This window comes from Marmota marmota, unplaced genomic scaffold (assembly GCF_001458135.2).
Source record: "Marmota marmota marmota unplaced genomic scaffold, marMar, whole genome shotgun sequence".
NCBI classification, from domain to species: Eukaryota; Metazoa; Chordata; class Mammalia; order Rodentia; family Sciuridae; genus Marmota; species Marmota marmota.
Genome location: NW_026000005.1, coordinates 40,862,821 through 40,877,847, shown reverse-complemented (window position 1 = coordinate 40,877,847; position 15,027 = coordinate 40,862,821). Strand labels below are relative to the sequence as shown.

Here is a 15,027-nt window from a genome sequence, read left to right as displayed (position 1 = left end):
TTCTTATGTGAGAAACCTTAAGAGAATCTCTTTGAATACCTTAACAGAATACTGCATAAAATTGGGCCATGGAACTATAAGAACATCATGCATTATTGGATCATTTTATGGCTGCTTTTTTAAGGTGCTGTTTTTTAAATCGGCATTATTGAAGTACAAGTTTCATATAAAAATTTCATATTTTGAGTTTTAAACAAGCACCTATGTAACTTCCACCTCGGACCTGAGTATTATTTCCATATTTTTTTGTAACCCTTTTGTAGTCACTTTCATCCTATCACCCCTCGCCTCAGGCAGCCAGTTATTTGTTCTGTATTACTATCGATGAGTTCTGCCTTTTCTACACTTTCATACAAGTGAAATCTCATCATATGAGTTATTTGTGTCCCATTTCTTCCTTACATAGCATAGTATTTTTGAGATTCAACCTATTATATAATATCAGCAGTTCATTTCTTTTTGCTGATGAGTGATATTATGTGTACATGCTCCATTTTCTTGATTTCTATTTGTTAATGGGCTTCTTTGGGTTGTTACCATATTTCGGTTGACATGAATAGAATTGTATGTTTGTTTTCTTTGTTTTGTTTTGTTTTTGTTTTTAAGAAACCACCAAACTGTATGATTTTACATTCCTACCAGCAGTGAAAGAGAGAGCCCGTTGTTCCACATCCTCTGCAGTCTTAATAGTTGTAACCTTTTCAATTATATAATTGTCTCTCCTGGGTTTGATTTTCTTTTCTTTGATGACTAATGATATTGAGGATCTTTTATGTGTTTGTAAGTCCCTTATGTATATAGTTTGTGAAGTATCTGTTCACAAACTATATATAATAGTTTGTATTTAATATTATATGTTAAATATAATATGTATTTAATAGTTTTATATAATAGTTTGTATGCTAATAGGACTATTTTTCTATTAAATTATAAAAGTTCTTTATCCTGGGTACAAGTGCTGGTAAATGTGTTATGAATATTTCTTAATTCCGTCGCTTGTCTTTTCATTTTTTAAAGGTAATCTTTGAAGAGAATTTTTTAATACTAACAGTTTTTTATTATCACATTTTTCCTTTTATAATTTGTTTTTGATGTCCTAAGAAATTATTACCTACCCTGAAATTGCAAAGATTTTCTTCCATTTTTTTAAGCAGTTTTTAACTTTAATTTTTACATTTACTTCCTCACATGGACAGTTGCTCTTTCCAGTATCATTTGTTAAAAGCACATCTTTTTTTTTTTTTTCCCTATTTAATTACCTTGGCACTTTTACAAAAAAAAAAAAAAAAAAATTGACCATATATGGGTCTATATATTTCTTCACTGTGTAATCTGTTTGTTTGCCTGTCCTTTACACTATCCTGATAGCATAGTCAAATTTCTTTTTTTGCTTTAGAAAATTATTATAATATGCTTTTCAATTCCTTTTTAATTTTCCCTTTCTTTCTCTGCAGTAAATTATCGTTTGATTACATTAAAATCATGTAATTTTTTCCTATGCCTTTAAAAGGGTCTCTTGGAGTTGAAATGAAGATCATATGGTTCTTAATATAGTTTAAACTTGAGATAGTGAATGACTATTTTATGAGGCTTGAAAATTGTTGCTATATTTGTACTTAATTGAAAGCCAGTTTTCAGATACAGGTGAACACAGGAAGAACAAAAGTGTGAGTTTGAATATTTTAGTATTCATCTCCATGGCTCCCATTTATGTGGGAAACATAATAGATGACCATTTTTGTGTGATACACTTAAAATTTTTTAAATATATGTGTCATAAAGTGGCTAAGTCAAGAGGGTTTTTCCCCCGTATATATTTAACAGGTGGATCTTGCCTAGAGCATAATCTTAATTTTTATACACAAGTATGTGTGATTGGGAGACCTAAGAATATCAATTACATTGTACCTTAGTCAGACATTGTAAGGCTTTTCAAACAGTTGGAATTATATTATCTCTAACATGTTTTGCATAGATATTTTAATCTGCAGCTTTCATAGATTACATGTAGCAAAATATACTGCTTGATAAATAACTTGCTTTTCAAAGGTCTGTTTTTTAAAGAACTGGTAAAAATAATGGAATAAGCAAAAATATAAATTTGTTTTCTGAAGCCATTATTAGTATTGCTATAATAGTGATTCAAGCTTACTCTTTCCATTCTCCAGTTGGGTTGAGATCATTGGTGCTAATGAGCAGTTATTAAGTAGAAGATAAAATTATCTAATATTCCCCATTTTAGCTAAGTCACAAATCTAAAACCTGATCTTAGGGTACCTAGAATTCCATGCAGTGCCTGCCTGTGGCTCCAAAGCCTGCTTGCTCACACCTCAAATCCAGTACATAGTGAGAAGACATGAAATTTATTTTTACTTGTGCCATGTGTTTCTCTATAGTCTGCTGCTTATAGGAGATAGTTGAAAGTGTTTAAAAATTTTAAAGGGAACTCATCTTTATCTTTGTATATTCTTGAGTTTAGTAAGATGATGTGTTATATAATACTGCATATCAAATCTCAAAACTGAATGATTTTAAAACAAACATTTAACAATTTATAATCTATCATATTTTCTATGGGTTAGGGATTCAGGAGGAGGTCTTTCATGAGTTTGCATTTAGATGTCATCTGGGGCTTTAGTCATCTAATGGTTTGATTAGGGCTGGAGAATATATTTCCAAGGTGGATCAGATGGCTGGAAAGTTTGTTTTGGCTACTGTTAAACAGCATTTCTCTCCATGGGCCTTTCTATTTGACTGATTGTTCTCAAATCCTGGTGGCTGACTTTTCCCAGAATGGGCAATCCAGGAGCCCATACAGTGTCTTTATGACTGAGCCAGCCGCGAAAGTTGCATACTGTCCCTTCTCATTTTCTTGGTTTCCCAAACCACTTGTAGAACAGTGAGAGGACCGTACAATGTTAAAACATACTTTTATCTGGAAGCTAGGTACAACAGGTGGTGTCAATTTGCAGTGTCACATTTAATCCATAGTAGGATGCTGTAGTCTTTTCTTTTTTTACGTTTTGCATGAATAAAAATTTATTGTGTTTAGAATACCTAAAACGAGGATGTATGGAGATATATATATATGGTAATCTTATACCTTGGATTTTATAACTAGCATTTGGTTTTCAAGAAGTATGGAAAATAATACATATTTTTCTTAATACTGTTATACTTATAAAATATTTTCTAAGAATAAATTTCAGTTATAAGGACTTATTATGGACATTAATGGGAAACAGAATTGAAATAGAAAGAAATGTAAACAAGAGACTGAGAAATGGAGGATATATATATATATATTTATATTTCCTAATTTTCCAAATCCTTGTCCTTGCCCCTGTGAGACCCAAGTTTACCATCTTCCCTTGGAGACTATCAGTTACTTCTTCTAATAAATTGCCTTGTTGGAATGGGTTTCTGTTCTTTACAATTAATGTGAGGCTAAGAGAACTGAAGCCCATTGGTGTGCATATACTATGTATACAACCAGAGATATGAAAAAATTGTGCTCTATATATGTAATAAGAATTTGCATTCTGCTGTCATATATAAATAAAAAAATTTACATAAAAAAGAATTGGTAACAATCATTAGTGATATGACTTCACAATATGTAAAGGAAAATGGTTGAAAATATAAGGAGAGATAGACAGTTTCACTATCGTAGAAATCACAGGTTTACTTGTAAACAGAAAAAAGGAGGGATGTAAATTTGAACAGCACAGAGAACTTCGGATTCAAAAAGCAAAATACACTCTTGGGAAATATCCAAATCTGACATAGCCTTGTTATCAAAACTGAACAAAGAAAATACTAAACAGAGAAAGTAATAGGTTATTTAACATAAATGCATAAATTTTAAATATTAATAAATTGTATTCAGCAAGGTATTGAAGGACTAATACACTGTGTTCAAACAAGATCTATTAAGTCCATCCACACTCCTTATTTCTGGAATGTGGCACCCTTAGCCACCTAAGAATGGAGTGAAATGTTCTTAATATTATAAAGTTGTAGTTAAGAGAAAATTGAAGCACAACAATAAGTAATAATAAAATACTAGATACGTTCCTATTGAAGTTAGGAACAAGGTAGGATGCTTACCTTTCATACTACCTTTACACCTTGCTCTGCAGGATCTAGATAATAAACTAAGAAAAAGGAGTGAAATTTATAAATATTAGGAATTTAAAATTTTTTAAATCTTTGAACATTAGATTGTCAGCTTGGCAATGTGTGATAATTAACTTAAGAGAAAGCATTCTCTGAGTTCTGTTTGTTAAAATCACCTTTTCTGTAAACCAGCATTAATTAGGAAATGACATGAGAGAAAAAGGGTATTTTATCAAGAATGATAATCTTCCTAGTAATGGTTCTGCAAGATAAATCATTTGTTTGAATAAACAGTCCAGAAGCAAATTGATATATATTCGTGCATGTTTGAGATGTGATAAATTTATCATTTTAAATCAACCTAACTTAAAATAATTGGTGGTTCATTTGAGGTAGAAGGGAAAGGGGTAATAATGGGACCTAATTCCACTTATCATATCATATACAAAGTTAAATTTTAAGGTAGATGTGAAAATATATGCATAAGCATAAATCTGTAAAAATAATATAAGAGAATATAGAGTATGTTAATAACCGTGGCAGGAGATACATTTTTATAAAATCTATTACAAAAAGGAAAAGACTCATACATTTAAACAATTCTGTTCCTGTGTGAATATACATACCACAGTGAATTTCACCTGTATGTGTATTTATAAAGCACCAATTTAAAAAATAGTAAATAGGGCTGGGAATGTGGCTCAAGCGGTAGCGCACTCGCCTGGCATGCGTGTGGCCAGGGTTCGATCCTCAGCACCTCATACCAACAAAGATGTTGTGTCTGCCGAAAACTAAAACATAAATATTAGAAATTCTCTCTCTCTCTCTCTCTCTCTCTCTCTCTCTCTCTCTTTAAAAAAAAATAAAAAATAGTAAATAGAATGAAGATCAGTAGAGCAGAGGGAAGGAGGAAGACAGGAAAAGAGGAAGGTACTGGGGACTGAAATGAAGCAGATTATATTCCATGCATGTATAATTATGTCACAATGAACCCCTCTATCATGTACAACTATACTACACTAATAAAAACATTCTAAAACAGTAATAAAAACCTCTATATGATGAAATCTCATAAGTTAAAAGTCTAGGCAAAATTAACATAATTGAAAACTAATATATAAAGAGCATCAAAAATCAATGTGGAAACATACAATTTAGTAGGAAAACATGTAAGGAATATGGCTAAACAAAGCACAGAAGAAAAGTTACAGATATCCTGTAAATATAAAAAGACTTTTTTTATCCCAGTGATCATGAGACATACAGGTTAAAAAGAGAACATTTAAAGTCCAACCATTGTCAAAGAAAAAGAAAATTAGTGTTGAAGATGTGAGGGAATGGATACTCAGGCATATTGTTAACAGGGCTTCATATTTTAAGCAACTTGAAAGACAGTTTGTCAGTATCCATCAAATATAAAATATTTATCACTTTGAGAATCCAAATACCTTTCTAGAAGTCTACTTCAGAATACCTGGCTATTTGTGCTCAAAATTAGAAATGCATCACAAAATTTAATTACAGTTTCATTTTCCTTCTGTATGATGATAAAACAGTATAATGGAATGCCTTGTGGCTTTAATCTGTCTTAACATGGGAAATCTGAAAATCAATAGAAAAAAACATTATGGCCAGGCGTAGTGGTGCATGCCTATAATCCCAGCAGCTCAGGAAGCTGAGACGGAGGATCGAAAATTCAAAGCCAGCCTCAGCAAAGCTTAGGCACTAAGCAACTCAGTGAGACCCTGTCTCTAAAATACAAAATAAGGCTGGGGATGTGGCTTAGTGGCCAAGTGCCCCTGGGTTCAATCCCTGGTACTTCCCCCACCCCCCAGCAAAACCAGAAAACATCCTGTTGTGGTTCCATGTATGTTTAACACTAATACTGGTAGTTAAGTGGATAATTTCATGTACAAACATGTGTATGTCTGCATTTGTATTCATGTATTTATAGATGAATGGGAAAAGGCATCAGTTTTTACATAATGAATTGTAATAGTTACTTCTGGAAATAATCTGCAATTTCAAGATATTGCCTAAGAAGTTGTTTCCAGTTTTTTTTTTAATTATTTTTTTTAGTTGTAGTTGGACATAGTACCTTTATTTTACTCATTTTTACATGGTGCTGAGGATCGAACCCAGGGCCTTGCACATGCTAGGCAAGCGCTCTACCACTGAACCATAACCCTGCCGCAGTCTGGCTGGGCACAAATCACGAGCCACTGAAGCAGGAACAAACTTTATTTTTAAACTGCAGGAAAACACTTCACACAGCTCCCGGGGAATCCTCCCGAACGCCACGAGGCTTCTCCAGGAACCCCCAGCCGGAAATATCTCTCTCGGAAATCCCTCCTCCTGCACTTCCCCAACCAATGGGAACTCTCGGGGAATCCCGGGAAATCCCCACGAGAACTCCAAAATAGTGCGAGAACTCAAAAGTTGCGGCAGAGGCGGATAGTAATGCCTCGCCTGTCAATCAATACTGTTGGCAAAATGCCAGGGACCATACAGACTCGGCCGTGGCTCTCAGCATAACCCCAGCCCCTGTTTCCAATTCTTTGATTAAACAATAACTAAAATAGTTCATTTTATCATATGCATAATTACCGTCTCCATTTTAATAGTACCTATTTTATTTGGGGGAATGATAAGTGTGTACAATATTTGAAATGTGTGAAGTTTAATGAATGTTTAATGAAGTCAAACAGATAAATATATAGCAAAAGATTATTTGAAGCAAAGGAATATTTAGAATCAGGAATTCACATTTCTTTGAATCCTTAAATGTCCCTGTTGTCTTATGAGGAGTAATTAATATCCGTGTACAATTTCTTTGCTGTCTGATAAGACATAAGAATAATGAATTTAAAATATTTTATTTTTTCCTCAACTGCTTTTTAAAAAATTTTTGTTTTATTCATGCTATATATATGTAGCAAAAGTTATTATCTGAACTTCCAAATGTCAATGTATTTCTTACTAATATTTATATTTAATGTTAATTTCCAGGTATTTAAACTTTTCATTTGTCACACAGGCAGTAAATGTTGTCAATTGGATTCTAAGATTTGATTTTGATTTTGTTAGCCTGAAGTCAGTATTACTTTGTTTCTTTATATAAAAGACATTGCTAAGAAAATCTGATTAGCAGTTATATGTGGTTAACAGTTTATTTGTATCTAAACATTAAAGCAGGTTCCTAACAATCTCTGCGGAATGATATTTTTAAAGTAATCCTGTCTCCTGAAGCAAAAAATGTACACGTGTTCTTAATATTTTATAACTTCAATCACCCTTTAGTTTGTTCAAATGAGATTTTAATGATGAGCCAATAATATTCTTTGTTATAAACTATTTCTTGATTGGAATTACCTCTTTCTAACCACTGCTTGATCATTTTCTTCTTTAATTAACTAATCTCCTTTAATCTTTCAAAAATTCTAATTTTTGTCAATCTGGTGAAATTTCAGGAAATTCAACAAGAAACAGATATCCCTGAAAGAGAGCTGGTTAGAGCCCTACAGTCCCTCGCCTGTGGTAAACCAACACAGCGGGTTCTTACGAAAGAACCAAAGTCAAAGGAAATAGAAAATGGTCACATATTTACAGTTAATGATCAGTTCACATCCAAACTACACAGAGTCAAGATTCAGACAGGTATCTGGTAATTATATATTTCCTCTAGAAAAATTCTTATCTGCTAAATTTCTTCCTTAAAAAAAAGGAAATTAATGCTTTTTTTTTAAACAAATGTTCATAGTGCTATATGACTGACACTTGGCATAAGAAAAACAGCAGGTTTTATTAATAATATGTTCATATCAATATATGGTTGAATCCAAGTACAATAATAAACCTTTTAAAAAGTAATTGTAGTGTTGAAAAGTACTTCTTTCTATATGTTTTTCAACAAATGAACCATGATTTAACTTATGGTTTATGTATAATTTAAATTTCAGAATCTTAAAACCAATATTAATTTAAAAAACATGCAATGTTTTATGACAGTCAAGTTTTACAGCCTTTCAGGTTGATAGTGAAAATACTATATTATATGTGTAACATAATGTAAGATGTGGTTTTTTTTTTTTTTTTTTTTTTTAATGTATTTAAGCAGAAAAAAGGACACTTAATTCTTCCTGATATTTGAAAGCAGCTTGCTACCTGGTTTCAAAACTAGCATTTAGATAAGCCTTCTACTGCTAATTCATCTATTATGGTGGATAAAACAGTGTTTTAAAATAAGATAAATATCATTTTTAAATGACTATAATTTTTAAAAATGTATTTATATCATACATTAATAAAGGTAATATAAAATTCTTTGTGTTAAATATACAGTTGATTACTAAAGTAGATTGACACAAAAACTTTTTCCTTTTTTACTTTTTTGTAAAGCAGAGTGATATTTTGGTTAAAGTTTTGATTCCTATGTATGATAGTCACAAACTGTATCATTGTAATTTTCATTAGCCAAAATTAGCCATATCTTTGTGACATACTGTATGATAAAAACAAAACTGTCTAATTATGAGCATCATGAAATAAAATTTCTTTTTTCCTCTAAATGCAAAACATGTATTTGGGGTAGAAATAGGTTTTATATTTCAGGGCTTGTTTGTATTCTGGATCTGGAGAACATATAGGAATATGTATCTGAATCACCTGGCTTCATCTTACTTTACCCTAAATAAAAATTGCTTTTGTAATCCCAGATTATGATGTCCAGCATAGTATTATCTAAAAATAATCTTCACTTCATGGATTTTTTAGTTTTGGGTGTTAAGTGTGCGCATGCATGCATGTCTGTGTGGGATTTTTAGATGAAATGAAAGTAGGAATGTAGTCTATAAGGAAGGATTTGACTGGTAGATATCTCTTTTTAAGTTTTTTTCAGTGATGAAATTCTGTAAAAATGTTTTTCATTTGGAGATGGTTTTTAGGTGATCTTGGTTCTTATATTTTTAGTGAAAATTTTTTCTTCAGTGATAAATATTATGACCACATCAGTTTTCTTAAATTGTTAAAAGCTCAATAATGTAATCAAGGACTCAGAGACTTTAGCCTAACCTGTTTATACTGTTTTTATTATAGCCAGTAATAGAAACTTTAGCAAAAAAAATTTTTTTTAATTTAAAAAATTTTATTCATTTGTTTGTTTATTTTTTTAATTTTGGAAAGAATTTAGAGTCCTCATAATCAGCAACAGTTTCCATAATTGACAATCTGTTCCAACTACCCATCTGTAGGTACATAAAGATACAGATACATGTGTAGGCATCACCTTCAGTTATACTCTTCTTAAGTGTTAGGCTCTTGGGAGTGGCTCCTGTACTTAATATTTAAAAAAAAAAAAAAAAAAGAAGAAAAATTGTAATTCAGGATGTATCACCCTAGTCTTCCCATTTATCTTTTTTTGTAGGAATTTAAGGAGTATTCCCAGATCCACATGAACCAAATCACTTGTTTTAAAATATTTTTTTCCTAATTTTTATTTTAAATAATTTCAGATTCACAAAAAAATTGAAAAATACTGTAATGGACATCAGAATGTCTATAACCTGTGTTTACCTAAACAAACCTAAATTACCTTAATTAAAATTTTGTCATACTGACTTTCTCTTTTCTGTCCCCCATATCTCTTTTAATTGTTTTTAACCTAAAAGAATCTCTCTTTGTGTTTGTGTATGTGACATTGACTTTTTTCAGGAAAAACTTTATTCTTTCTTTGTAGACTACATTATCTGATCTCTCTCTTTTTTTTTTGCCAAGATGATATGATGTCTTAGCAAATGATGCTGGATGCTCTATTCTTTACCAAGGGATTCTAATTAGAAACAGCTGAATGGATATGCACTCTAGAATGATCTTCTTAATTGTACTGTCTCCTGCCCATGCCCAAATCAGCAGTGTTCTTTGCACTTCGGTGTAATTGTCCAGTCCCTACTTCCAGAAACTTTACATCTACATCCTTTTAATGACCAAAAACTGACTTGTCTTCTTTGCTGCTTCAATTAGAGCAGAGTTGTGCAAGAAAGAAAATGATGTATTTAACCACTTAGCAGTTGCTTTGAAGATCTGTAGGAAGTACAGAGTGAGATTCTCCTAAAAACTGAAATATGGTTTGGTAATAAGGTCATAATGAGAAATTGTTAGATAATAGGAGATTTTTAGTTGTTTCACTGTTAAGGAGTTTCTTTTACTGACATTTTAGTGGTGGTTTTTAATTGATGATTTAGCTGCCAGAATCTTGACTCCACATACTCTTTTCTTCCCTTAATGTCTTTTAAGAGATTATTGCTATATTCTAAGGAGGAAACAATAAGTATTTGCCTGTGTAAAATATGTTTGGTGAAGTATAACTTGAAGCCATAGTGTGGTAAAATATTAGTTGAGTCCTGGAAGTCACAAGCAGTGAAAATTGTTTCTGCTGAAGAATAGCCAGCTACCATTTTCCTTCCAGGAAAGGACTTGTGTTTTATAAAAATGAAATTGATTTTATTATCTCTGTATAGTTCCTAATTTATGGAAAGAATAATTTAGAATTGAACGTTGAATGTTTACTTTTTGATATTTTCTGAAGTTAATAAATGTGTGTGTGTACTTGAAGGTTGAAATTAATTTTTCTCTGAGGATAGAAATAAATTATAAGTATGCTTGTAAACCAAATATTTCATTACATTTATGGAAAATATCTGTTTCTATTTTAGTTGCTGCCAAACAAGGTGAATCAGACCCAGAAAGGAAAGAAACAAGGCAGAAAGTAGACGATGACAGAAAACATGAGATAGAAGCTGCTATAGTGCGAATAATGAAATCTAGAAAGAAGATGCAGCACAATGTTTTAGTAGCAGAGGTAAGGATACTTTAATACTTGATGAATAGAGAAAAGCAGAATAACATTATTAACAACTTAAATTAAGGAAGTACTGTTTAATTGAAACTCTTTGTGTATCACTTCTCATTGAAAACAAGACACTTGACAAAATGTACACACTGGAGGAACTAATGTATTTATGATGAAAGGATAATAATGGCACAAGAAGAAGAATTATTGCGATTTTAATATCTTTATGTAAACAAACTACCTGTATTTCTGAAAATTAATAACAGTTGCCATTTATTGAGGGTTTGTATTTCACACATTGGGAAAACTAAAAAAGGGGAAATCCATTGAAAGACTATTTAAATAGTAAGATGACTAGGGCCTTGGTAAAGTATTAATAACTAGTGAATCAGGATGATTGAGAGTGAGGAGTTGAACCTCTTAGGTTTCTGGCTTGAGTGAATACATAGAGGTTGTTCCCTTTAACTGAAAAATGAAGAATAATGTGCTGATGTGTTCCAGGTGTTAATATTATTTTTGCACAAGTTTGCTCTATTGTATTTTATTAGGGGCATATCATTAGGCCAATTGGAAGTCAGAAGAAAGGTAAGAACTAGAATTCACTATATGGGAATATAGTTAAAACCACAGATTTTCCCAGGAATAACATGGAGGGCAGGAAGAGAAACAACAATAGGGTAGTCCCCCTTTCTTACCATATAAGGAGCAATGATAATGTGCCAACCAAGGCATGACATAAGAATGGATAAATGTGCATATAAGAGGTGAGAATTTGTGGGATTTCAAACAAACGGTCTCTTTTGTGCAGTGCTTAGTTGAATAACTTAAAGAGGAACTTGTCCAAAATTTCTTTTGAAGAATGGTGCTCAGGAATTTGCTGAATGTGAATCTGTAAATTTATTTTGGCATACATTTTGTAAATGGCCGGTTGTAGCATGAAAGCATCTGTAGACAATACATAAACAAGTTGGCTATATTTCAGTGAAGTTTTATACAAATAAGCAACAGTCTGTATTTGGCCTGTGATCCACTTTGTTGGCTCCTGTCCTGTGTATACACGGTATAAAAACTGCGGTTTGACTCAGCAGGGAGCTGTAGTAGATGGAAAGTGAAGTAGTAGATGTAGAATGTAGGTTTGATCAAAGGGTGTTTATGGAATAGGACCAGAGAACCAGTCAGAGTTGTAGGCACTGTTGATAGTGTAGCTGAAGTGATTTTGAATGTAGTCCAGGCTCTGCAAGGAAGGAAGAAATGTCAAAAGAAGCTATTCATAACCTGAAAGACAAAGTGGGTCAAAGAATTGGAGATCTCAGGTGGGTTGAGAGCAAATTTGCTGATACTGGAGTGATAATCCTGGAAGTATGACAGATTTTAGTTACAGAGTGAAGTACTGAAGTTTCATATTTCAAAGAATTGATCAATCCATTGTGACTTTGAGAAATGAACTGATCAAGAGTAAAAGAAAAGATGGCTTATGAATGAGTGGATGATCTGCAAGAGAGGCAGGATGACTTTTTGGAAAGAGCATCAACTTTGAGGTCAGAAAGGTTTAGATTCATCTCTCCTGGCTCTGTTACTTACTACTTATTCACGTCAGTTTTTTCTGTGGCATATTTCCCTCCTTTATAAAATAAGATAGCCCCCTTTTCAGTGTAAAGAACATTTAAATACATTAATGTGTGCAAAATGATTGACAAATAGTGCATAGCAGGTTGTGGCTGCTGCTATACTTACTGATGACACAATACTTAGGTTCTTGACCACACGTGGAGAAACAAATGACAACAGTAGTACCTAGTATGGATGGACATTTTTCTAAGACATTGCATGTATTAACTCAATTAATGTATATAACTTCTTAAGGATCCAAAGCTAGTAAGTGATAGAGCTGGGATTTGAACCAGGCAGTCTGGGTTCAGAATTTGTACTCTTAAGTATATTATGCTATCCAAGTTCTATGAAACAGGAGAGTATAACCCAAAGGTCAACCATTAGTAAACAGCAAAATGATTAAACTGTAGGGTAGTATATATTCATACTAATATAATCCAACTAATTCAACTGCTTATCCATTTTAACATTTACATTCAAATAGAATTGCATTCTAATCATGCATTTTCAAATAAAACCTTTTTGAAATTTTCTGTACTTTGAACATTTTTTTTTAAATCTTAAAATGATACAACAGTTCTATTCAAAGATAGAAATGTTTGTGTTTTTAAATGAAAATGTTAATTTTTCTGGTAGAAATTAGTCTTTATCCCTTTTTTTTTTTTTTTTTTTTAGGTAACTCAGCAGTTGAAGGCACGATTCTTACCAAGTCCAGTTGTTATTAAGAAACGTATTGAAGGACTTATTGAGAGAGAATATTTGGCACGAACACCTGAGGATCGCAAAGTATACACATATGTAGCATAAAATGTGTTCAGAAATTTGATTTATTCTTGGACTGTATTCTTCGCATGGACTGGGAAGTTCTTTTAAATCATTAATATTAAGACGACCATCTCTTCTATTAAATTACAGTACGTGTTCTAGACCATTCAGATCAAGCCTTTACTCCCTTTGAGAGTTTTCAACATCAAATTGATTGAGCTTCAGGCTTTACGACGTTTATCCCTGTAGAGATCATCTTTACAGTTCCTCGGGAAAATGTGAATGTGCCGCGTTTTGTTTTCAATACTGTATGAAAACAGGAAAAAATAAACAAAACTTTAGAAAATACAGCTCATTAAAATAAAATTGTTGGATTTCACTTCCCCAGGTCTTCAGTGTTGATGTAAATGTGTTTCTGTAGTGTTGCTTATTAGCACTTTGCTCATTGTGTAAGTTGGGTAACAAAAATGGCAAAAGAAATGCAAAAATCCCAGTTATCTTGCTCTGCTTAAAACATTTCTTTAGCTAGTCTTATTTAATTTAAAGATTTGATAACTACACAAAGACCCGAGCATAGAATTTGAGCATGCTTCATCCTACCACTTGCACTTACTAATCTCATAGCCTTATGACCAAGAACCTTTGTTTTGGGCTCAATACATACCCTGATTTGGTTTTTCTCTATTGTAATTTGAGATTTCCCAAAGTCTTATAATGATTAGGTTTTGTTCTGAGTTATTTCTAGAGAAAGAAAATATTTTAGTATGTATAAATTGTACAATAATTTTTTTGCTGTTGTACTCACTGCTAATAGTGGATTGTATAGGGTGGTGTTTTTCTTTCATTTATTGTGGATAAAAATTAATGAATTTAGTATACACATACCCACTAATTCAAGTATGTCAGAGCACAAAGTTGGCAGCTGGTTATATTTAATTCGTCCCCTTTGAAAAGCACATGCAGTCTATAGTTTGTTTATAAATACCTTAGGTTCCCTCCATACACACACTTTAAATATATATTTTGGTGAAGATGTAGTACACTTAATTTTCTGTCTTGAAATGCAGTCTAATGATGCAATAAATATCACCTTGATAGTTTTAACGAAATCTTTAGTTCCTTACAGCTATGTTTTGGAAAGTGATTAAGCAATATTTTAAAAACCTGATGATTCTTGGATATTTAATAGCTATTATCCTGAAGAGTCATCATTTCATGTTTTCAAAGGTGTGCTTAGTGCTGAAGATTCATGTCAGTTATCCTGTGCTTCCAACCATCACCAATGTTTTTTACCAAATTGATCTGCCAAGGATTATAGTTTGCTTTATTTTAACGTCCGAATATTTTTATGGTCAGTTTTATTTAATTTTGTTCTCATAAGACAATGGTTCAGATATGTAATTGGGGAGAACCACTATAGATTTCCTATGGATAGAATAATGAAATGTTGTAAGTTCAAATAACCAACCCTCCATTGAGTATCCATACTGTTGATACATGTATTAGGCTATATGTCTCAGAAAACAGTTTCTGTTTAAATTGATGATAAAGTTACAACAACTGAATTCTAATATGGATTAAAAACTACACATAAATATTTTTCCCCATGTGTCTTGGGTTATAATTTTCTTTTTAGGTTTTCATATGTTTTTATAGCATTCAGATTTGTCTCCATTGAACTGTAG

The 15,027-nt window shown here is 32.1% G+C and overlaps 1 protein-coding gene across 3 annotated transcripts in view; it reads left to right on the top strand.

Moving 5' to 3' along the window:
• Positions 1–13,725, top strand: part of Cul3 (cullin 3) — a 64,044-nt gene extending 50,319 nt beyond the window's left edge. For all 3 annotated transcript variants that reach the window (XM_015481462.2, XM_048808612.1, XM_048808613.1), the window contains 3 exons: positions 7,590–7,776; positions 10,830–10,975; positions 13,253–13,725. In XM_015481462.2, coding sequence (XP_015336948.1) covers positions 7,590–7,776; positions 10,830–10,975; positions 13,253–13,384 — 465 coding nt within the window. In that variant the 3' untranslated portion in view covers positions 13,385–13,725. The remainder of the gene's footprint in view (positions 1–7,589; positions 7,777–10,829; positions 10,976–13,252) is intronic.
• Positions 13,726–15,027: the final 1,302 nt, after the last annotated feature.